This window comes from Mugil cephalus, chromosome 1 (genome assembly GCF_022458985.1).
Source record: "Mugil cephalus isolate CIBA_MC_2020 chromosome 1, CIBA_Mcephalus_1.1, whole genome shotgun sequence".
Taxonomy (NCBI): Eukaryota; Metazoa; Chordata; class Actinopteri; order Mugiliformes; family Mugilidae; genus Mugil; species Mugil cephalus.
The window spans coordinates 42131611-42156746 of NC_061770.1; the positions used below are offsets into that span (position 1 = coordinate 42131611).

General features: G+C 42.3%; 1 protein-coding gene across 46 annotated transcripts in view; it reads right to left on the minus strand.

Annotated features, from left to right (window-relative positions):
* LOC125005177 (receptor-type tyrosine-protein phosphatase delta-like) overlaps positions 1-25136 on the minus strand; it is a 344191-nt gene that overhangs the window by 45600 nt on the left and 273455 nt on the right. For 28 of the 46 annotated variants that reach the window (XM_047580628.1, XM_047580542.1, XM_047580610.1 and 25 more), the window contains exons 11-12: positions 19136-19281; positions 17074-17215 (exon numbers count right to left, since the gene is read on the minus strand). In XM_047580628.1, the coding sequence (XP_047436584.1) occupies positions 17074-17215; positions 19136-19281 (288 nt within the window). Of the gene's footprint in view, positions 1-17073; positions 17216-19132; positions 19282-25136 lie in introns of all 46 variants that reach the window. The other 18 variants (XM_047580392.1, XM_047580362.1, XM_047580316.1 and 15 more) reach the window with 1 other exon arrangement.

Here is a 25136-nt window from a genome sequence, read left to right on the forward strand (position 1 = left end):
GCAGGAGAGACGGAGGAAAAGAAAGAAATTACATTTTCTGTTGTTGAAGTGATCAGAGAATAGACGTCTTTGCTACACTGCTAAGTCTGTCAACAAAGCAATAATTATTACGAAAACGGTGGCATTCAAAATGTTTTTTTTTTGGTTTTTTTTTCTTTCGCCCACATTCGGTATTGACAGGGACAACAAATGAACAGAAAGCGCCAGTTAATGGAAAAACATTTTGTGACATGGTCTGTGCATCTCTAAGTAATTAAAGGAATAGTTTGCTAAATATGTGTATCGGCTCTTTTGCAGAGAGTTGAATAAGAAAATCAATACCACTCTCATTCCTGCACATTGTGTATGAAGCTATTGCTAGCTGCTGGTTAGCGTAGACCCGCTAAACTTGATATGACTATGGTTGAGCCCTACTAGACTTCATTCCTTGTTTCGTATGCTAAGCTAAACCAGGGGTCTTCAATTCATAAATATACATTATTATCATCATTTTGCATGTTGAAGACCTACGAGCTAAACTGAACCTCTTGGTGTTAACTTTATTCATCTTATCCAAAACTTGGTAAGAAAGCAACTACATTTCTATGATATTAAAATGTGAAACTCCTTCTCCAGCTTTGGAAAGGAAGACCGCACGGTAGTTACACATGTATTCAGCGGAGGTGGAGCTTTGATGCTCTTTGATGGTGGCAGGTGGCTTTGTCGCGTTCTATAAGCTGTCTTGTTCCTGACTGCGTCTCAACTTTCTGACTGAGCAAAGGCGGGCTACACATTGCCGCCGTTCCAGATGTGAGGGGAGATAACTCGCGTTGCACTTTGCTCCAAATACGTCCCTTTAAGAAAACAAAGAACATCAAAGTCTAGGGCGAGTTTTGTCTGAAGCTCGCTGCTCCGAACAGGAAGTGTTTTTGGCTTACAGCGAGTGATCTCTGAAAGGCTGCTAATTGGAACGTTCCCTCCACGCGCCGTAAGATCCCCCCGTACGCAAAATGTCTCCCCCTACGTGTTAACCTGCAAAACAAGACCTTCCTATGATGAGGTTTATGTGCACGTTTAAGTTTTCCTTTCCCCGCTGTGATATGGCTAATTAGTGACTTCTGCTGCTTCCGTAAACGCCACCTTTTTGGAAGCTACTTCTTCATTAAATTTTCATGAGGCGACATCAGTCTGGAAACAGCTTTGAGATGCCGTAGCCTGCGCAGAGCCAAACGACAATTATGGCTGCCTTCCAACAATGCTTTTGGGTATCTGGCATGAGAAACCACCTCCATGGATAAATCTTCTCAGAAATAGACCGTATTACAAATGAGCGACTTCAGACTGAACTGCAAAACTTTCCCATACAACTCCGTGTCCCTGCCTGAACTGATGCATGATGGAAAGGTGGCGCTTGATCCACGTGTAAAAATATTCTGTTTTAAAGTTGGTTTAATCAATTGTACTCCCATATAGTGCATGCACTACCTTTAAAACTACTCCTTTATTGGCAGGTGCATTCCGTTAAGTAAACCAGACATCTTGGCCTTTGCTTCCTTTACATGGTCTCCAATATATATTATCTTTATCCCTTTCAATATCCATTAACGTAATGAGGGATGCTCCGGCAATACTCTTGTTAAAACATTTGCTGATGTCTTGCATTGTGTTTGTTTCTTGTTGGCACAAAATTGCTACTCATTAAAACAACAACCACTTAGTCAATTCCCCTCAGTCCCACAGTAGCCATATTTAATTCACATCATAATTAAAGTAGGGAAGTAAAGCTGAAGGACAGGACCAATTTTAGAATTAAACATTTTAGAGATTCCCATAACTCCCTCTTTTATATTGTGAACTTGTTTCACCATAATTCATATCAGACTGTATTTTTTTAGAAATAATTACGTTTCTGGCATGATTTCCTTTTTTCATAATGCATTCAAAGCACACGATTTATCAAATTATCACAATTTGAGAAGACAGTTTCTTTGTGTATTGACTTGTGTTGAAAGAAAGGCTGAGGAGGCAGACAGGCAAATTAAATATTAAACCTCCTAATATATATTGACACATTTTAAATCAGCCTTAAATGTGCTGAACAATTATTCTGCGACAGGTATACTTTTTGAAGTCCATGCACAAATTTCAGGAAAAAAAAAAATAAAAAGGAGGAACGATTTTCTCCCACAAAAGCACCGCGTTAACACCTATCAAGTAATGAAAGAACAGTTTATTGTGAGAAACCGCGCCGCTCGTTCAAGAGTACAAAGGCAGGGGAGGAGGGGGGAAATGAATTAATTGTACAAGGTAGCTCCTGTCCAAGCTCCCTCCAGCCTGTTCAAGGTCGAACAGACAATTAGTTGATTCTACAGTGAGTCAAAAATATACCTGATCAAACACAATAGCCAGAAGCGAGCCTAGGAGCACAGATGCGTGTTGAATATAGTAATTGGATGTGACAATCCATGCGAACTCGGAAGCAACTCCTGTGAAATTGGAATGTATTCTAAAACAAAGTGCTCAAGAGATCATAATTTAGCTGTCCTTTAAGATGTCAGAATTGCTCTCATGTTGCAGTGTATGCAGTGCTCCTGGTTATTTAGGTCTAAGAAGAAAAGAAGAGGGTGCCGGACAACATTTATTTTAAATTGCAACTGGTGCGGCCCAGGTCAATATGATAGCTTTTCTAAATCATTACCCTATAAATCAAAGTATTTATGCCTGATTTGCTGATGATCAGCATCCCTTGTAAAACTTGCGAAAGGTTACGTGAAAATAAAGCAAGTAAACAAAGGGCACTTTAACCAGAAGCCGTCTTCCCTCTCCCTCTATAGAATAGAGTGTTACATGATGCTAGCCTGTAATTCCAGTGCAGGCAGATGATGTGACTCCAGGCAGCGTGTTTAAAATTAATGACCTGTTACATAGTTTTCTGGCCTTTTGAATGCATTCCTACGTATACCAGAAATGTAATTTACGGCTGCTCCGAGGACTCTTCTACTATGGCCCGACATCAACGGCGAGATATCTAAAAACTTTTCTGGTAGAGAACTTGAGATTTAGAAACAAATAAAAGGAATAATAAACAGCATTTTGATGTTCTCAAGCTGCTTGCAACTCTCTGCTGTAGCCTCATTTATTTCTCAGGGAAGTGAATTACCATTGTGATAATAAATAAAGGGGGGGAGGGGGGATTGAACACATTTGGTAGCTTGCGCTGTGATTAACAGCTCACGTCAACGGGGCTGCGGCAGCATTTTCCTTACAAGGCCAGGAGACCGAAATGAAATCAGATTAATCACTGTTTAATCACACATGTTATAAGTTTTTTTGGAGAAGCTCGGTTATTGACAATGCATTAAAATAAAGATTGAAATAATGAATCAACCTGGGGCTATGCGGTTAACAGTTTTTTTTCCCCCATGTGCTATGTTTGCAGTTTCAGTAACAACTCATGAGGTTTTGACTCAGGTATATCATGAACAACGAGCTGCTTCATTACCCTGAGAGGCATGTTGATAGGAGTGGAAATTAGAAACGCTTGTTGCACATTTGTTAATGAATGCGTGGGTGGAGGTCAATATAGTATATCAGGGGTCCTCAACGTTTTTCAGGCCACGGACCCCCAAAGTCATGGAGAGATTAAGTAGGGACCACCTACCTACTATTTGTGCGTGTGTTCTATATTAAACTAGTGCTATTTAGAAATATACATTATTATCATCATTTTGCATTAAGCTATTCAAATAATACACAGGTTTGAATATTATTTTTTATATTTCAAGTATAGTATAGTAGAGTGGCCATGCAACTGCTGTAAACATAAACATACCTGACATAAACATACATACATGGGATTACACCTGGGAACTGAACAGGCTCTCTTTAAAAAAAAAAAATACAAAAAAATGTCTAATCAACCAAAGCGACCCCCCTGCAGTACCTCCGCGGACCCTCTAGGGGTCACGGACCCCCTGTTGAAGACCTATGTATGACATAGTATATGACTTGAACATACACGCTACACTGTACAATTTTTGAAAGTCAAACCTAAGGTGCATTAACAGGAGAAAAAAAAGAAAAAGGGAAGAGTTTTTACATATTTTCTACGCTTCCCCATTCTACCTCGCTGAGGACTGCAATCTCAAGGACAGTCTAAGACAAGGGCAGTTTCTGCTTTACAGACCCATACTGTATATTCAACAATGGATCTACACACTAAATGAGATGGAAGGGAGAGAAATGCTGAAGTCACCTTCTAAAGAAGTGCTGAGCACTGGTGCTTGATATAAAACGACTCCCAATGACAATTTGCACACATTAGCCACTGCCAGGCTATCAGGCCATATGAGTGTGCCGTGCCAAGTATCGGAGGAGTATAAAAAGGACATTGGCTCAAAAAGTACCTCAGTGAGCAGATTTTTCCAGGAGACATAAGGCCATTGGACATAAACTCACCCCATTAGCAGATTATATCTATTGATCACTCATACAAAATACGAGCATAAGTGGAATCACATTTTCCTTGTATGACAACAGTGGCCATTGCGGTGTGTAAAATGCTGCTCGAGTGCAGCAATGCATTTGGCACAATTTACAGTCATGCTGCGAGATACATGCACTCACAGTAAGACACATACCAGCAATGTTGCAGCAGTCATCCTCCTTTTTAGAGGAGTTAATTAAACGCGCGTAATGGCGTCCTAACACATGACGGCGCCATTCAGTTTTGATCAGCTCACATTACACGTCCGCTTAGTTAGTGCTTCACCAAGATCGTTCTGTGATTGAGTCTGAAGTGATATTTACAAGGTATTACGCAACTAATGCAGTTACGTCTACGGAGTTCATTAGAAAGACGGGGGGAGCTCGGTGGACCTCGCCAGGATGCCTGGTTGAGTTTGACAGCTTAGCGGCTCCGGGTCCGCACATCAGAATTAAAAGTGTGTTTGTTCCCTGCTTAGCACCTGCACAAGGTCCGCAGAAACTTAAGCCTCTCTTTGTTATCGCCGTTTCATTGGGTGAATGTCAAGCCGTACACAGAGCCTCCAACAAAGCGACGCTGCAGTAAGTTGCTGTTTCCAAATATTGACGCTGTGCAAACTTATCTACTTAAACTAACAGCTTAGAACTAGAGAAGGTTTAGCAGTATCTGTGTTGACTATCTTTGTATAAAATAAAATGAGATATTGTACAAATAATGACGTGCTTTTTAGGAAATTAAGGGGATATTTTCCCATGTTAAGACCCCACTGATTTTATGCCACTGAAATCACATTTGCCTCCATAAATTCCCGATGAAATAATATGAGAACAAAGTATTCCTTTACCCTGGACTTTCCAAGTGTAGCCATAAAAAAAAAAAACATAAACCTTTCCGGTCACATTCTGGCTTTAGTTCTGTGGTTGCTGCACAAGGATTGGATTTGGTCCGGCCCTTTTCTTCCCAAGCGGAACAAGACTTTTCACCCCACAGTTGAGGTTATTCTTCAGGGAAAATCCCCGCGGGCCATAATAAGATATATTTGTTGGACGTGTTTGAGTGGATACAATCTCCTCAAAGAGGCTGTCACAGGTCACTTGCTGTGGCAGCGTGGTGGAGAAAAGTGTCTGTCAACCGTATTGTTGTTCAGGGATCCCATTTTAGCCGAAGATGCTGGATTACGGGAAGTGTGGGAATTTCGGGGCGGATGTCGTCGAGTATGACACACTTACATTTTCTTACATTTTACACTCCACATTTGCTTTGTCCTAGAGATTATTTTGGCCCAGTTTAGGAATTAATCTGATTCTCTCTACCCCTCCGTAGATAAGACTTCAGCCAGCCAAAAAGCAAAAAAAAAAAAAAAAGCTACAAAACATTACCCGTGGAGTGTGACAGCAGTGCTTATTTTTCTGAGCAGCCTAAGCCAAAACCATTTTTCCCACCACACCATAGCATATAATTTGAAGTTGAGGGACACTGATTAAAGCTCTTTCCACGCTCAAACAGAAGATCAGAAAATTTAGCGGGGTTAGAGTGCTAATCATGTTTAATCATAGTACTTTTACTGAATGCAAAAGCATTGTTTGAAGTTGACTCGTTTCATAATGCACTAGCTTGCATCCACTGAATCAGGACATTTTATACGCTAGCTGGAGGTTATTAATAAGTAAAAGAAATCCAGGCACACGTTTTAAGGCGTAGGATTAAAGACTTATGTGAAAGAGTAAACGGTATTTGCGCCTTTCTTGTAGTGTGTGTTCTGAACAAGGTTAGGGCTCAGTTTGTTAAAACATACGTTTTCAAAATGAGGTTGTTGATTTCGACCTCGAGGATATGGAAGCAACGTCCAGTGTAATTTTCCTCCATTTTCCTAAATAAAATAGTTGCAGGCCTGGTGCGTTGAGAAACGACCTGAATCCTCTTCAACAAAATGTTCTGTTCAGCTCCTGTTCCACTGACATATTCAATTATTATTATTTTTTTTTTCCCTTTGGCAAGGGAGAGGGAACTGTTAATTACGCTTTTGTTTTCACACAAACAAAATTACTCAACCAAACGTAAGCGCTCTTGATTAACAAAGGAAGGCAGCCATTCCATTTTGTGCCAGTTCTATGACGGCATCTGTTCTATTTTCCCTCTCTAATGTTTCACCACTTTCACCCACATCACCGCTGATTTCCTTGCTCTATTTCCAAGGTACACTTTAACTCTGGTAAGAGGTGTACTTTTACAATCTACCGACTAATGACTGACAGGTTCTAAATCTGAGCCCACCTTTTGCTTTATCAGCTACCTGCAGCTTGGTTGAACAATCTCAAACCTGGATGTGGACAGGGTTCTTTACCTAGCATCCATCATTCTGCCCCTAAACTTCTGCAGAAGGGAAACTTGTCCCAGTGTTAATTTTTGGATCATAGCTTTAGGGCATTTTATGATTTATATGTATTGTTTTTTTGTTTTTTTTTCCAGCATTGACAGCATTGATCCATTTCATTTGCTACATACTCTCTCCATACTGCTCCCCACATGCCAGGACACGACACAGTCATCAGGATATGGATTTCCTTGCACCGCTCTTGGTAAAATACTTAGTTGAGAATAGTTGAGATTCTAGTGAAAAAGCTGATCTTTGACACCAACAGCATACACCAGCATTCGTGAGAGGCAGGCTCAGCCGTTCATTAATAGTTAACAAAAACAGCCTGCTGAGCAAAATTAAGACATGACAAACGAGAGATGTCTAAATTTTCCCTAAATGCCCCACGATAATCCAACCGCCTGTATTTATCTCACTGATATATCCCAGCGCTGTTTGGCACATGTGCTGTCCAGTCTAAATAAGATTAGGTTTTCCTCTCGAGCTTTTTTTTTTTTTTTTTTGAGCCTGGTTCTCCAAATAAGCCTCCCGGCACCTGCATTGGGGTAGATATTGCTTAAGTAATCCAATAATGGAAAACAAAATGCTCAGCACTCCGTCTAATAAAGCGCACGCCGGTGTGCGGTGGAAGGAAATGACTTCACTACCCGTCTCTTGAACCAGGCTATCCCCTATCAACCTAATTCCTCTTTGCCGTGGCTCTAAATGTATAATAGCATTCAAACCGAGCTGATTTGAACCTTGAGAGTCAACACTATAAAAATTGTTTTTTAAAATAGATAGGGAAGCCTCTTTGTCTGGATGTAGAAAAGCTAATTCTAAAATTTGCCCGGATTTAGAAGAAACTCTCGAAGGAGTTAAAATGATGCATCCAAATTATAAGCGAACAACCGTTCAAAAGCCGGAGATAAACTGATTTGAGAAAATATTAAGTGGCAAGGCATGACTGCTCTGCTCCCCCCCCCATGTATGTTTGCAAATGCATCTATGCAGGTCAGAACTGATGTGTTTTTTTATCTAACGTAGTGCTACTGAGTTCATGTTTGCTTTGTAAGCCCACGATCCATTTATCTCCACTGAGGAGATGTGCTTGTTTCAGCTTTCCTAATAAAAGCAAAGGGTTGGGCAACTAAGAATATTCTGCCAGCGGTTAATCTTATCTAGACATGTGTCTGAAAGCGTGCTGTGTGTGTCAAAGTTAAGACATTTGCAAACCACCTGTCATAAGCATATGCATATATTTTTTGCAAATGTGTTCCCGTACACCAGTGACAAATTAGGTCAATTAGCGGAACAGAAATCAGCAGTTAAGGTTTAGCTGGGCTGAGGAAGCTCAGGCTTATTAGTTGATTGTACAGGTACAGAGCAGGCTAATGAATATTACTGTGTATGCGCCGCAGTTGGCTCAAACAGCTAATTTCAATTTACTGTAATAGAGTTTTAAGAGGAACATTCCCACTCTGACGCAAAGTGGCATTAAGTCCCCCCCTTGCTTGGTGCCGCTAAAAGGTAGTTCAGTAATTTGCTGAACAAATACAGCCTCTCTGAGAACACTGCTAAAACCTGAGGGCAGAAAACGAGGGAGCCGTCGACTGTCCACTAAATTTTTATTTCACCGCGAGTGCCTAAAGGAGTGGAAAAGGAATGGGTTGTGAAATACTATCCGGTGTGTTCCTTAAAAAACCTGCGATGATGAATGTTGGAACGAAACACTGGAGGAGGAAGGTGAAGGTGCAGAAAGCGTTCTCTACCCAAAGTTCATAGCGGTCTGTCTGGGTGAAAAATAGCATCCTTTCCCCCTTTGGCCTACGCTGATTGTTTTTTCCATAAATCCCCTTTGAGATTTTGTAATTAATTGAACGCTATTTATTTGTCATTAAAAACCCTCACCTAATGTCTCGGATTATGAGGGAACCATTGAAGTTTCAATCTATTAATCATCGGGCGCTTTTTTTTTTCCTTCCCCCAGAAAAACCTTCACAGATGAACAATCTAAGCTCATTCTGAGTGACATTGGAGGGGCAGTTGTAAAACTCTCAATACAACATACCGGCATGACAGGAAAACATTTGTTTCTTCTTCTTCCTTCTTTTTTAACATTAATATCCCTCCACAAGATACATAATTAATACTGTATATGTAATTTCCATGTACGTTTCTATATACAGGAAGTAGGAAAGTTGTTGGAGACCCCTATTTGAGAACATTTATTTAGATTTTAAAAATCCCTTAAATGACCCAGCCCTGTGTTCCTCCAAACCCGCCACCCCCCCTACCACCACACACACATTTTCTTTATGACCATCACTGCTAGGGCAGATTGGATCAGCCAAGCAGAGGGCATGCAACAGAGACGTACGCCACTTCTGGCAGGGCGCCCCTACTCTCCATAGGCCCCATGTCATTCATAAACATGACGGATTAGCTGTGATATTCCTCCTTTTACAGCGCGAGCGAACGGAGAGCGGGGAGGAGAGTGAAAGGGGGAGAGGGGGGTGTTAGTGTCGGACGCCCCTTAGGGGTAGTGCCGAAATGGATGGGTAAAGAGGGAGATGAAAAGGAGAGATGAAGCAGGAAGGGCGGAGAGGGGTCTTTCTCTACAGGCCTGGCTGGGCAAGCAGCGAGGCAGGCAGGAAGCCAAGCACAAAGCTCCATTTACGCTCAGATGCCCCCCTCCTTCTCCACCCCCCTCTTGCTTTACAGACTACACGTCAGCTCAGCCAGATGTACAGTCCTGAGTAAAGATCACCTAGGGGGAAGGCAGAGAGGGAGATTTCCGAGACCTGTTTCGCCGACAATCTGCAGCGCCACCGCCTTTTGCAAATGCCTTAATTTATTGCTTTCATCTAACTCGATCCAGTCTGAGGCGTTGACGTTGCTTCATGTTAAAGACCCCCTCGATCTCTCTTTGTCTGTCTTCGTCGCCTTCTCTCCCTTCCATCCTTCTCCCGCCCTCTTCAGGATTTCACTTTGCATATTCCATTTGCTGCTTGTTACCTTGAGCAATGATTCCATTTGCTTCCGAAAACAGTGCCCCATTTATTTAGTTGGGGGTGGGAGGCGGGGGGAGGAGGGGGAAAAACTTTTTGCGCTTGTCATCTCATCTGCCGTCATCCGTTCTTCAGTTATCATTAGTAATATTCCACATAGGGGGTAAAGGGTGTTACACAATGCTTTCAGCTATTTGCCAAACGCAAAGCTAAAATGGATGTCACTTTAGCCTCTCTCCATCTCAAGAGGGACGCCTTCTTTTGTATATTTGAGGTGATTCTTTACAGTCCAGCAACCATCATTTGATCCTCTTTAGTGCATTAAGCATTCACAAATAAAGAGGAAGTGGAAGGGGATATATAAACAACCGTACACCAAAACCACCAAAGCCTCCATTCTCGCCAGTGCTCCTGTCACTTTGTTCCATCTTTTTCTGCCTTATTCGTTGCATATTTACCTTTTGACCACCCACTATATGATGTTTGATATTTCAAAATTTAAGTATGTGTTTGTGTGTTAACATTTCAAATTAAACCGTTAAGATCAGGGGTCTTCAGCGTTTTTCAGGCCAAGGACCCTCAAACGTATGGAGAGATCCTATTAAGCTATTCAAATAATACACAGGTGTAATTTTTTATTGAATTTATCTTTATTTCAAACTTGTGCAACACTAGGGTGGCCAACTGCCTAAAACCTAAACAAACCTGACATGAACACAGTGGAGTGCGTCTAAGATTTCACCTGGGAACTGAACAGGCTCTCGGCCAGTTGTGGGGAACCTGACAACGTGTAACATATAACCTCGTGATTGGCTCAGCAGCGATAGGGGCGGGGCCTACTCTGTGCTGACTGAAAGATAACGTCTTCTGCCTCCATTTATCCCTTTACTAAAATACGTCGGTTTGTGTATTTAAAGAAATTTAAATTTGTAAGGGAAAATTTAAATATATATATAAAAAATGTCTAATCAACCAAAGATTTTGCGACCCCCCCGTAGTACCTTCGCATACCCCCTGTTGAAGACCCATGGTTTAGATTGGTTCTATTGTTTTGTTTGTGCAGGGGCAGCAGGTGAAGGCAAAGGACAGAAGCTGGAGCCATCAGGGGCCCAGGAGAGCATCGGTGACTAGGTGAGTCTTCCTACCAGGCAGGAAAATGGACAGAAGGTAAAACTGTGAGACGCTGAGTTGCTTCATTAACCTTCATGTACAATACATTCAGAAGCAGGCGGGTTAGTTTCATCCAGCAGGCGTTTCTAACATCCTGGCACGAATTTTCAAATGGCGCATCGTCCATCTTAATGAGTCTGCGCATGTTAACAAATGTGTTAACATGTTAAAAAAAGAAACTATGTTAAAAAAACTAAATTATTTGACGGGCAAAATAACATCCTCTCAACCGTCAGAGTGCCTCCACAAAATCCTCAAACTTGAAAACCCACATTTAACATGACAGTGGCAGACATCTTTGTGGGTCATAGTTGGGGACACTTCCATTTAAACATGGTATCATCAGACACAGACGAGTGCTCGACAAGACGCGTGGTTCAGATGTCAGAAGCAACCAACTTCATACAAGTTCACTTCCTTCTCAGAAAGAGAAAATGTAGCACCAGGCAGTTCAATAATTTATATAGCTAAAAGCTCGCTACAAGAGAGGGGAGTATAGAGATTATTCATGCTTGCTAACATCCTGCACAGCAGATATCTTGGCTCCCTGAGAACCCTAATGGAAAGTGGGGTTATATCAGGCTTTTCAGATTTAGCAGACAGGCCTTCCAACCCAAAAGTGTGGGAGACGACGGATGTCACGTCAGGAAGTGGCTGGCTGACAGTGCTTCATTATAGAAATTGTTACATCGCCACATGTTTTGAGATTTGACGGCCGGGTTTCAAGCTGATGAAACATCAGATGAGAATGTGAAAGATAGCGTCCCGCTTTCCCTTGAATCAGTCGCTGCACTTATCTTTGCTGTACTGAATAAAATAATGTATCGACTAATCGCACACAAAAATCAATTTGCATCACTTTTCTACAAAGTTGTTTGGTTGTAATTAGCAAGCAGTCTCTCGTGACTTGGGAACTTTCTCGAGATCATTAGATGCATTGAGGATGACCCTGCAGTATCCAATTAATCTAGTAGAAAATTACCTTTGAGTGCATGGAGATCAAAGCTGCTAGCATTAGCACCCCTCGTCTACCTGGCTCTGACTCTCTTCATTTAATAACTTTGAGTTCCTTCTGGTGGAACCGGCGGAATAATAAATGTTATGTTCTGTCATACATTGCACGCACACCAGCCAACCATTCCCCTTTAAAAAGGCAGCAACTTACGTAGGTAACTTAGTCCAGCGGACTCTTTTTTTGGGATGGCTTTTTCTAGGTGGAAAACAGCCTTTTTAGGTTGAAATATGTATTTATGGTGATGAAATATCTAATTTCAATGTCTATTTAGAGGGCGCAGTGTATGTGAGCTCCTAAACTAAGGCCGTTGCTCCTAAACATGGTAAATGTAGCCTACCTGCTAAGCCGAGGCATTGTCACTGCATGTTAGCATGCTGTCACTGCATGTTAGCATGCTGCCAGCGCTCAATGTACTGCTATAGTAGACTTTTACATGCTGCATAATTTATTACAGTTTACCAAACTGTTATTACCGTATAGCTATGTATACATCTTTAGATCAAAAGTCTCAAAAGAAACTTTTTTCAAGGTCTTGTTGGTAAGACACTTTCAGTATACTTTTAAAAAAAACATCAATATGTGAGAAACTATTTGCAATGTAAAATTAGTACTGTGAGGTTACTGTGGAAGACAGTTGGCATCTGAGGCCAGCAAGGGGGAAAAAAAGCACATACCTAATTTATCCAAATCAATACTTTTTTAATTTAGCAGGCTGTGTTTACTTTTATTAAAACAAATACCAAGCCACTGCCCGCGCAGGGTTATCTATCATGGACAGTGCAGTCCAAGGAGTGCCTGTGAGGCCCCAGCAGATGTTTTCTCACACACTATGCAGGCTGTAAAGTCCAACATCCATCTTGTCAGCAGCATTTTTTTGGTTTAAATCACCCTGCATACTGTACAGATACTGATTGGCTCCCATGATTAACCATGCAATAAGTTATAGAGCGGTGTGGTGGAGGGTTTTTCCTCCTTCTTCTTCTTTTTCTTTTTTTTTTTTCTGAGAAGAGATCAATTTCTGTGAGGACAGTCAGCTCCATCTTTTTAATTACAATAATGAATAACTTGTCATTATGTGCTCCATTTTTGTGACGTATGAGGGACCGAGGTTGGGGATTGAAAGAAGAGTCGCGTTGAGGCAGTATTGGCCAAATCCCAAGCAATAACTCTGCCTGCAGATATGAAACATCTAATGGACATGATGATAATTGACTGTCTGTGAAGGTGGTTTCAGTGCTTGTCCCAGAATATTGTGGTGAGAGACTGAATACCGGCCTAGGGAAAAATACGCTGGAAACACTTCATGGCTGTGTGTTCACATGGGTGGGGGAAAAATAAAACACTGGTAACTTTGAGAAAGTTTTAGTTAACTTCAGTAGTCCTACTGTAAGAGATTATATGTCTGCATTAATTGTGCAAAAAAATAAAAAAAAGGATTCCAGGAAGTTAGTTCAATATTTAAAAACTAGAGTGTGTCAGCATGTTTCCCCAGCACCATTATTTTGGGCGAGGGGGGGGGAAAGGAAAATGTGTTTTTCTGACAGAATTGAGTGTTCCAAGTGGCAGCTCAGGTCTTTCCATTTATAGAGCTCCCCGCCAGTAAACCAGAGAATTGTATGGAAGCCGCCGTCCCCGTCTTCGCCCTTTTTGCGAGTCACTGATCACAAACACAGTAATTTTACAATGGTCACTTGCTTCTTCCACGGGTGCACTTGCACCGGCAGCCCGGGGGCCGCTGACACAGCATTTATCCTCCAAAGCAATTTCAGCATTCAGGCTGGTTTTTATTCATCCTTCCCTCCACACTTGTGAGAAGTGTGCAGAAGCACACAGAGGAAAAATTATGTTTTGCAGCGAAAATTAAGGTACACTTTAATCATTGTTATCAATTTCCTTATTCTCGCTATCCACACAATTTGTGCTGACTCGCATCTTATGAATATCAAATAGTTTGGAATATACATATACATTTGGTGTCTTTTGAAGAGCGGAAACTTTTTTTTTTTCTTTTCCTGTAACAATGGCAAAGATCCGAGTGCGTACATCGTCTATGAATAATGACTGATCACATCGCAGCCCTTTCCTTGTACGTGGAAAGATCCGTCTCGGCTACACGGCTTTGAACGTGCCATTGCACCATTCCATACAAATGGAAATGATGCATTCTGTTTTTCCGTCACAGGAGAGCGGCTTCCCATTTTCCGCTCCCACTGTCAAGTTGTGCACAGCTGCATAAGTTTGCTCGCTTGTGTGTGGGGGGCACAGGAAATGGCTGTTGACAGCATAATGGGAGTATGAGGATGCAATATAAATCCTTAATCATGCCTGAATCATGAACTGCAGCACTCAAATGCACACATCATTCTGCTGGAACTTCTGCTAACCGAGTGTCTAGACCCTGGGAGGTGCTTCGGCTACATTTTCAGCCGTTTGTTTTGTTTGCTTACAGATAACTGCCCTTACTTTGTCCAGTAACACTATCTGTACACGTATATCAATGAATAAAATTAAATACAGCTCCACTGAAATTACATTTTGGCCAAGACGCCCAAAATGTGCTGCCGTTTCTTTTTCAATCTCGTCTTGTCGTTCTCAATCACCAAGCAAATCGAGACGTCTTTAATTCAGAGACACGAGTTGCATATGAGTCGGGTCATCTCACAGTTAATCAAAACAGAGAGCTCAAAAAAAAAAAAAAAAAAAGGTACAATAAGAAAGCCCGCACCTCGCGGCGGCGTCGCCTGGCAGATTTGACTCGGAACATCATTATGTTTCAGGGTTTCGCCTTTCATGCAAATGGTTAGTCTAAGCCTGGAAGTTCATTACTAATGGCGCTTCCCATCAAGTTGGAGGCCCATCCGAATACTAATATCCCCTGGTACTTTGGATTTGTCACCTTAAGTCCCCTCTCCTCATAACATGGCAATTACAACAATGTGCTTTTCCTTCATGGAATTAGGCATCGCCCCCTGTGGGGAGTTTCCCACAACAGATGCTTTGCAGTCGTTTCCACAGACCATTGGAGCCTAAATGAACTAAAAGAACAGTCACTTTATATGTATTAGGCCTGGTGTAATGGCACCGATCTCCGTGTGCTTTATTTATTTATCTCTTCAATCGTGCACTTGTGTGCAAGTTTAGCATTTATCCACTAAAATGGCCAGAGGAGGAAAGTATATTTCAGAAGCTGTTGGTGACGGCCTTGTGGAATGATGGCTCGTGGCTATATTTATTATACTACGCAAAGTATTTTTGGAAGGAAGAAGCTTTTTGATCTCCTAAATAATATATAATGCAACCTTGACGTTACCTTAAGTCCCCTCATCGAGTACTGTGCCCTTACAATGCAGTGTCATCTTACTCCAGACTCATCCTTATGTTGGGTCTGAGAATAATGTCTTCATTTTAAGTTCTTGATGTTTAGCTAGAGCTTGTTATTATGTTAACAGTCAGTATCCATATGGACATAATTTAGTTTTTGCATAAAACATAGTTTTCCTTTTTCTTTTGTCAAACTGTGACTGTTGAGAACCTTTATATTTGCACCAGAGCAGAGGTAGAAAAGGCCCGCTCTTGTTCTTGTTCTTTTTTTCGGTATGTGATGGGCCTCTACTCACCTTCAGTGCATTGATGGGAAAGGAGAGCGAGCAGAACGGCAAAATGGAAATGGTAATAAACATGCTAATGCTAGGCCGTGGAGCCGGGAAGAGCAGCTTCTGCCCGTCCCTCAGCCTCAGCTATCTATTGGGGTGTGTGTGTGTGTGTGTGTGTGTGTGTGTGTGTGTGTGTGTGTGTGTGTGTGTGTGTGTGTGTGTGTGTGTGTGTGTGTGTGTGTGTGTGTGTGTGTGTGTGTGTGTGTGTGAAGGGGAAATACAGAGATAGAGAGAGGCCGAGAGTGAAAGGGAAATGCGCACAATATTGCATGTGAGTGCGAGCGCGCGCCAGCACACGCACACTCACTCTGTGCTCCTGAGTAAACAGGAGAGCTGCATGTGAACGTGCCACCTTTCTCTTTCAATCGGCCTCTGGAGACGGCGCAAAGGGCCTTTTGTTGGCTCACTGGTGAGATAAGAAGCGAGGAGGGGGGGGGGCTTCAGAGACTCGCAGAGCCAGCTTTTTTTTTTTTTTTTTTTTTTTTCTATAGGATGGAAGCACCCCTCTCAATAGGAACTCATTTGGCATGTTGTGTAATTGTGGCGCATAATGGAAGCACACCTCATTCAAGCAGCCCAAGGCTTTTTTTTTTTTTTCCTCTAAAGCCATTTTCTCCATTCACAGCCAAACAAGTCATGTTTTAGAGAGATATTACGCAGCCTTTTGAGCTCAGGGCCACCGCATATTTGCCTTTGAATAGAATGTTTTGTGTAATCAAGATAAAATTTTGCTCAGTGCTTATTATAAAAGATACACTGTCATCCGACTTGATACTTGTCATCTGACTTTTATTCTCTCTGCTCCCTGGAAGTAAACAACATGGCTGACCTTTCCCGCCCGGATTGTTAGACATGTTTGTGTAGAGAAGTGCTGCGCATGAACCGGTCACCGGGAAACTCCACCGCCGCAAACAATATGTGCCTGTTAATCACGCGAGATTACGCCGCGTTATTTTCTATATGGTCTAACGAATATCAAAGCTGAAGTGCAGAGATGAAAAATGACTGATTTGAAAATTATTGCTGAGCTTTTCCATTAAACCACCGAAGGCTAGGGATGGATGTCTATTTGCATAATTTAACTGGCATCTTAATTATTGTGTCACAAATCTGTATGCAAATGACTTAAGTCACTTAGAAACGGAAACTTGCTCGGCTAAACGGCTAATGGACTAAATCTTATCAAGTTGGAATGCACGACGTGAGCGTAACCGGAGCCTCCGTTTGGGTTCTGAGCGAGCGGGGTTCACATTGAGAAACAGAAGAAAAGAGGACAGGACAGACTTAAAAACAAACAAATGCAGTTTCACCTGCGTTAGCTCCCAGCTAACGCAAAAGAAAAAGTGTGTTAGCGGTGTGTGTGTGTGTTTTTCTTTTCGGGGTTGTTTTCGAGAAGCACCTACCACGTAAAACAGTGAGTCTGGTGGTAGCGCTCATCTCTCCAACACTGTTGGAGGCGACACATTCATATATGGCTTCGTCTCGGGGCGTGCGCAATGGCTGAATTCTTAGCACTGAACCAGAGCCGTCGTCGAACTCAATCACCTGCAGGTGCGAGAGACAGGATATGTTAAAGGAGATTTTTTTGTTCACAGCGGGTGAGGGACCTTCTGCAGAGAAACAAGACAACACTGTTGAGGACGATTGGGCTAACAACACTGATGGTGACTGACAGGATGTGCTCCCTATGACAGAGACAAAAGCGGCTGCCTACTTTACATTTAACCCTAGTGACTTTACGTTCATCTGTGGATACTGTGGCTGTGTACAAGGAGTAGCTTGCAGTATTGCATGGTTTGTCGGTACTGTGTATGCAATGAGCATATTTAATTTGATTAATAATAGCTTCTTTGCTGTGGATTGGTGCTAAACCAATTGTGTTCACACATGCTTTATTCTAGTAAATGTCCTTGATCTGATGTCCAATTTAGCTTGTACATTAACGAGTAAAATAATCGATGTGGCTGACTAACTTTAAGAATGGGGAAGTTTATCTTGCTGAGGACGTTTTTGCTCAGATATTCGTTGAAATTTAAATCTGAATGTGTCCCACTCTTAAAGCTAACATTATATCCTTTCCTAGTAAATGCATCACACTGATAGTGTCGATGGGACAGAAACAAGCACAAGAAACAGTTAAAGGTGGCTTGATTACGGACAGTTGTACCATGAGGTGAAACGGTGGTACAAAAGACAGGACCGACTGTTTTGGACGAACGACACATAAAATGCTCACAAACAGGTGTTTGTCGTAGCTTATTCAGCTAGTTTTGCATGCTACGTGTTGAATACTCACTGATTTTTAGAAAGCCCTGTGTCATAACTCAATCTCTTTTAAGCATAGAGGTAGATTTCAATAAAGATAGGCCCGAGACCTCTGATTCACACGCATACCCGCACGCACTCCAACACACGCACAAACACGCCGAGGCCTACAGACATTTTCAAAGTTCACAGTATATCTGAGCACGTGTTAGTTAACAATACACTTAAACGTTTCATCGGCAAAGCTACAGCGGTGTTGCCATTCAAGCTGTCAGCGGGTGATGGTAAGAAAACAGCTTCCTTTCTTAGTCAAAGCCGGAGAGCAAATCAGAGAGGAAGTTGTGAGGCTTCTAGAAGGAAATGGGTTTTTGTTAGAAGATGTGGTGCCAGCGCGTGATTGAATGGGTATGGAATAGCGGCAGCCAGCGAGTCCTGCGAGGCAGCGGAGGAATGAAAACCAGTGTGTTGGCATTCAGCACGACGTGCAATGCAAACGTGATAAACTCTGATAAGATTAGATTTCTGTGGGCATAAGGCGCCGAGGAAAAAGGTGGAAAGAGGTCTCCGAGCTCCTTTGAGCCATTGCTGCTGCGCAGTAGCGAGCAAACATGGCATCTAAAGCGGAGGGTGGGGGGAGAAGTGACACCATGAGAGTCCTGAGGACTGACACAGAAATTAATAGAAATCTTATCAGTGTTCTGCGATGATGTGTTATTTCTCATGGGTATTGAGCCGGAGTGCAGATTAAAGCTGACCAGAAATCAAAGCTTCAGCCAAAATAAGGAGGGTAGGACATGCATTTAGATAAAGATGCCACAAAGCAGAACGATAGTTGGAAGTGAAAGCGTTACTTCCCCTTTCACTTTGCATGAAGCTGGCAAACGTGGCGTGATGCTAATGTAGGTATCTGGGTCACACCACACGTTGTTTTCTCTTCTGTCCAATTGCTTTTTCCTTGTCTTTTATTTAATTACAAATTTTTCTCCAGATCTTTTTGTGCACTTGCTCATTAAAACTCATGCATGTTTAAAAGGCTGGCCAGCATGATTATTGGAGTCTACTAATGCGTGGTGGCAAGTCAGGGCAAAAAGCAAGCTGGTGGGGCTTGGCGCGATGGATTATATGTAGCCAGAGCCAGAAGCAGTGCTGAAGCATTCCCATTTTGTCGAGCATTTTACATCAGAACAATAGACCTAATACCTCAAATCTCTGGTTGCTGACTTTCTTCCCCTTCTTGTTCCACACAATCTTCGGCCGTGGGTCTCCTGTAGCTTGGCAAATGAATGATGCCACACCTCCTTGCACGCCTATTTGGTCATTGGGGGTTCTTAAAAACTTTGGTGGTGCTGAAGGGGGACAGACACAGAGAAAGAGATAACACAAATAGTTAGTGAGCAGGCCAAGCATTCAAGACAGAGCAATTAATCTCTCTTATCAAGCCACACACGCTAGAAACTAACAAAGTTGCAGATTTCAGCATGTGGCTTTTAAGAGGATTTTCTTTGGAGGTCAAGACGAGAGATTACACCGACTTCATTGTGCAAGTGGAAGCAGTTGATCAGCTGCCGGGATCACAAATAGAAAGGACGGAGGTGTTGGCAGTAGAATGTACAAAACAAAGGATCTTGACCTAGGAAGTATTTTGAAAGTAATTCTGAAATCTCCCCTGAAGGATGTCTGACTGAGACTTAGGGTGGAATTACTGGATAAAAAAAGGACACATTTTTGTGTGACTGGAACCTTTATTTAATTCAACAACGGAAAGTCCCAGACACTTATTCCCAATTACCTCTTTGATTGGTATATTTTTTTGATGACGTGAAGTGGTGAGGTACCAAACTGAACTAATCTCAACTTTGGCTGCAAGATAAAAAAACAAAACAAAAAACAAAACCCACTGTGTGAACACAGATGGAGTGGCCTCAACATTGACCGTATTTCCTTTTCCAATAGAGAGCCGTATAAATTTATGATGCATTATGCTTAATTAGCTTATTATGTACCAAACTCCAGGACTTGTTTTTCCCCGGTCTGTATTTCTTTATGTTGACCGAACCCCCAACACTTAAATTAGACTTGGCCTAATTGACTTTATTTAAGGAAATACTGCAGGATGCTGTTTGTTTAGACTGGGAATGGGCTTCAGTTGTGTCAAGGCTACGCACAAAGTGACTTCCTGGTAATTCTGTGACCCCCTAATTGATGGAAAGATTAAGCAGGGACGCCCTACCTACTATATGTGTTCTATATTAAACTCGGCCTAGTGCTGTTTATGAATATACATTACATCATTTTTTTTTTTTTTTGCATTCAATATTAATCTAACCCTTATCCCTTTACTAAAATATGTTGTCTTCATATTAATGTGTATTTAAAGAAATATAAATTTCTGGGGCAAATTTAAAAAAAAAAACATTAAATATAAAAATGTCTAATCAACGAAAGAATTTGTGACCCTTCCCCCTGCCTCTGCGTACCACATAGGGGTCCCTAACCCCCTGTTGAAGACCTATACTTTACAGTGTTACATAGTAAATTATGTCTATATTTAATAATTTGCTTTGTAACCATGTGGTAATTCTGGTAAGCTGATAATGATTAGTAATTTGTCACGTCTGTACATGAAAAAACAAGTTCTTAGAAGAACGGAAACCTCTGCTCATCGGTACCGTTTCATGAATCAATCTCACGTAATTGAATATCTTTGAACATGTCGCTGCCTGTGAAAACATCCAGTCCAATCCAATCCATCCACTCATCATACAGACATACTGTTTCATACTGTTACTGAATCATCTAGGCTAGCGTTTTGCTTTTTTTTTTTTTTTTTTAGAGAAACCGAGGCCTGTCTATCAGCTCGGCTGCAGACATTACTAATCTCCAGAACTCCATCACTTGGAACGGCGGCGGTGCCCCACACAAATGAGACATGCACTTGATAATGCCACGAAATTCTCTGCCTATCATTGTGAGCGTTCTGCTGCTTCTAATTGGTCCCTTAATTCAGCACAACAAGTCGAGTGTAAAGAAAATGAGGATACAAATGCTTAAAATGCAGGGGAGTGGCCGCGAGAGAATAGCAGTGTGGAGCGGGTGTTTGCTTTGTGTGTACATGGCATGGTCATTTCCATCTGCTGTTTTTGGTTTTATTACAGCACTGCGTACTCAGAGCATTACAACAGTGAGTAGAGTTGCAACCCCGCTCCTGTAATTAGATTATTAGAATCACAGTAAAACTATTCCTCAATAGACTTTGTCAGAAATTACAGCAATTCTCTATTTAGTGTCATTTCCAATGACTGAGTTAAGTCGTGCTTCTTCTTCTTCTTTTTTTTTTTTTCACCCTCTAGGACAATCAGTTTCTGCTCTCAAGCTTATGTTTCTATTACAATCGCAGAAAAATCAAAACACATGAAAGCGATTAGAAATCAAAGGGACCCGTCGCTCCCCGTTGAGATTTTGATCGTGAGATTTACATTCCAGCTTTATCATGATGATCAAGGCTCTTATAATTTCAATAGCAGTAATGGCATAATATTCAGTCAGTCCCCCCCACCCTCCCCTCCCGATAATATTTTCTTCAGAAGCCTGAGTGCCAGCTTCGGTGGGAGGTGCATCTCCATCTGTCCCCCTGCAGAGCAACTGTTTGCCTTTTATCAATCACTCCAGCAGACCATTAGGGGCCACACAGCAGCAGTAATGCCAACCGTCTGAATCACCTCATCTGCATGTGTGAGAATATGTGATTGTGCTTGTTCGCGTGCTGCCTGTGTGCAGGTTGAACCCCCCCCGATCCCCCTCCCCCTCTGATTGCCGTGCCCAGCGGCGCCACCGGCGCCGCAAGTGAGGGACAAATTAACCTGCAGGATTTTCAGCGAGGTGACATAAGATGTGTGGCCAGCAATCAAAAGGGCGAGCAGATAAACAGGCGAGCAGCTGGGCTTCCACTGGGCAAATGAGTCTGGGAAATCACCTGATTTCCTGACGACGCACACACAGCGCTGCGTGCGCGCGGACATTAACAAACCACACACGCGCCTCTCTGAATCTTTCTCTCATTCACTCGCTGACAGATCCGACAGGTGGGTTGCAGGGTTGACACTGTGTAATTTGTACGTGGCAAAAAGGACTATTATATCTGCATTTGCACCTTATCTCATTGGCTTGGCTGGGGTGTGGCGCACATTGGCATCCAGCCAAGAGGGCGCTGATGGGTAATTGATATGCTATTGGGGCTGTTTTCGCTCTGGGGCCATCTATTATGGCTCGGTGCGTCTCCCTATGCAGGCTGTAATAGACTTCAACGACATGTACGGAAGATCAGCACTGGAGGTGAGGGGAAGGGGGTGGTGGTGGGGTGGGGGGGAGTCATCGCACAATGGGGAGTGATTGAGGCGTGACATGGAGGTAATAGTGTTTTCACAGACATGGCCGCTGATATCACCATCACACCCCCCATTTTAGGTCTGCCGCTGACAAACATCCATTTTGGTAGACTCCTCGTATGGCTTCGGGTAGGAAGAAGGGGCTGATTGAAACGTCGGTTCTGTCCGAACGTTGCCACGACGAGCATCTCGACAGCGACGACAAAAACGCCCGCCGTGAAAAACGATGGCGCGCCATAAAGAAACCTTACCGCAGAACCTTAATTTTTCAGTAATTGCGCCAGTAAATTACAGTACAAAAGCTTCTCTAATAAGAAAGTGGAGAGATTATTTGCAGTTTTCACCTCTAATCATGTTCAGTTGAATAAAAAAATATATAATAATTTAATTAATGAGCAATGGCACTGGGAATAGTGTTCGGGCATTGTTTCACTAAATTAGTCTAAATTGAAAGATGCTCCTTTTACCTCGGCTGCATGCACGCGTCTCCTTTGAGAGGTAACCCTAATCTACATGAATTAGCACCGCAGATAGGCACCTGTAAACCTTGTGCTGAGCTGCCGGCGCCAGCAAACAAGTGAGAAGCGTAAAACCGGTCGCAAGCTTAAAAAGGTTAGCGACATGGGCCTGCGTCTGCCCTCCCTTGAGGTCATTATGTAACCTTGCTCATTCTTCGCCACAGGAAAAGAAGAACCTCTTCATAACATCCCACAGCCCCATTTACCATGGATTAATGCCATGCTAATAATTTGGTGTCTGACTGAAAGCCTTTACTTTAGAACATCCATGTCCACGGGGCTGAGGGGGCAGACTATTCCAGGACTTTAAATATCTGTTTTTAAGGGATGAACATAAATGAAAACGGGAAGCCTTGCAAATGTAGCAAGACGATAAAACTGAATACTGTTCGTATTTTATTTATTTATTTATTTATTTTACCCTTTCTGGGGTTTTAATTAATTATCATTGAAATAAAGTCTGCTCCAGCAATTGAGTTGTTTTAGGTGATTATTCCTAAATGAACTCAATGCAGTGAGACATGCTTATAGATCAGCTAAGTCTTCTGTGGCAATTCAATGCAATGCAAATGTCTCAAAGACGTATTGTAGGTACTACTTCCGTAATATACCGAACATAGGCGATCCAAACTGGCAAACTCGGTCATGAGGTTGATAAAAAGGCGACCCTAGAGGGGTTGTGGACTATTGAATGTTATAGCACCATAGGTTTAAGAGGTTGAAATGAAAAATATGCCCAAAGGTAGCATCCCAAACAATTGCTCAGTTTGCCTTTCATGACAGTCTGCGCTTGCGTTTGATAGACTTTGCATAATATAGTATTCCCTTTTTTGTTGCTTGTTTGTTTGGGCCAGCATTGATCACACATGTCTGCTTTAAGTACCTCAGATTATACATTGACTGAAGCCCATACCAGTGACATGTTTTTTCACCATCACAGCTGGGTTCAGAGCACCGCACGCATCAACATTCATTACAAGCTCGCTTGATATTGGCTTAACTCACAGCCAAACATTACATTTAAAAGCTGATCTCAAAAAGATCTGAGTCTGTGTTTCGTCCACAATGGCCAAAACATTTCAAGTTGTCAGGACTCCATAGACTGTTTGATCTGCCAAGCCATTAAAGAGCATGAATCCAAGAGGGGCGAGAGGAACATTAATAAACCGACTTTTAGTTGGAACTATTGGACACAGACACCAGTCCAAGACGGCTCGGTTTTCACAATTATACTGACTGACATATTCAATTTCATTTGCATGAAAGGGGCCATTTCCTCTCTGAATCTTTAACTTGCGGGGCGAGGTGGGGTTGTGAAGGGCGATAATTAATCCCAACACATTGGGTGGCAGTCTGCAAATACCCTGCTCCACTTTGGACATACGGGTGGGAGAAAGGAGCATTTAAAGATGCCATTAACCTCATTCGACATCTTTAAGCCGCGGCAATCAGTTCTATGATATTGATGAATTGTCACAATGGCAGCAAGCGGCGTAAATTGGACTGAAAGAAGTGGCTAATGCCAGAAGAGGGTAAAAGTGACGCGTGTAGTGTATGGATTCCTTGGACATTTGACTTTATAAGTATTCCTTAAGTCAAACGGCAGCGCTATCTTTATCATATACCGCTGGTGAAATGCAGTTCTCTGTGGGGTTTAGAAAGCCTCTCTGTGGATTAACTAATTGCCTATACAGAGTTGGGAAGCATCTGACCCCATGCCAAGAAGACAACAGACTCTAGTTTTGTCGGCAGACTAACACGGATACGCGGCGAAACGTGAGAGAGACGATAAACCGCACATGCAAATCAATCAAGCAAACACGAGCAGAAATCATTTTCTTGAGGCACTACACAGCTCTCTATCTGCGGCACAATGATAAAAATGTGTCTTTTGTAACGGCAGAGGAAACAAACTCCACATTGTGCGCGCTCACAAAGGCTTCTCGGCAGAGAGAAAGAAAAAGAATCGGAGCTTAATTAGAACTGTTGGCTGATTTGCATTGCATGCTCATCGGTAATCTTGCCTTAAATGGAATCTGAAATTCTTATTGCAATTAGTGATTACTTGAAAAGGGATATGGCCCCCGAATGATTGTTAATTACTGGATCAGGAATAGTACATTAATTCACTGCAGAGGTTTTAATGCAGTGCAATGATGGGGGCCCGCTCTTCCATCAATATTGTGCTGCTTGTCACACATAATGAAGTTCATAATATAAGCCTTCTCCCACACTGCTCCCCCTTCCCAACTGCTAAAATGTGCTCTCCAAGCGAAATTCCAAACTGTCATTATGTAA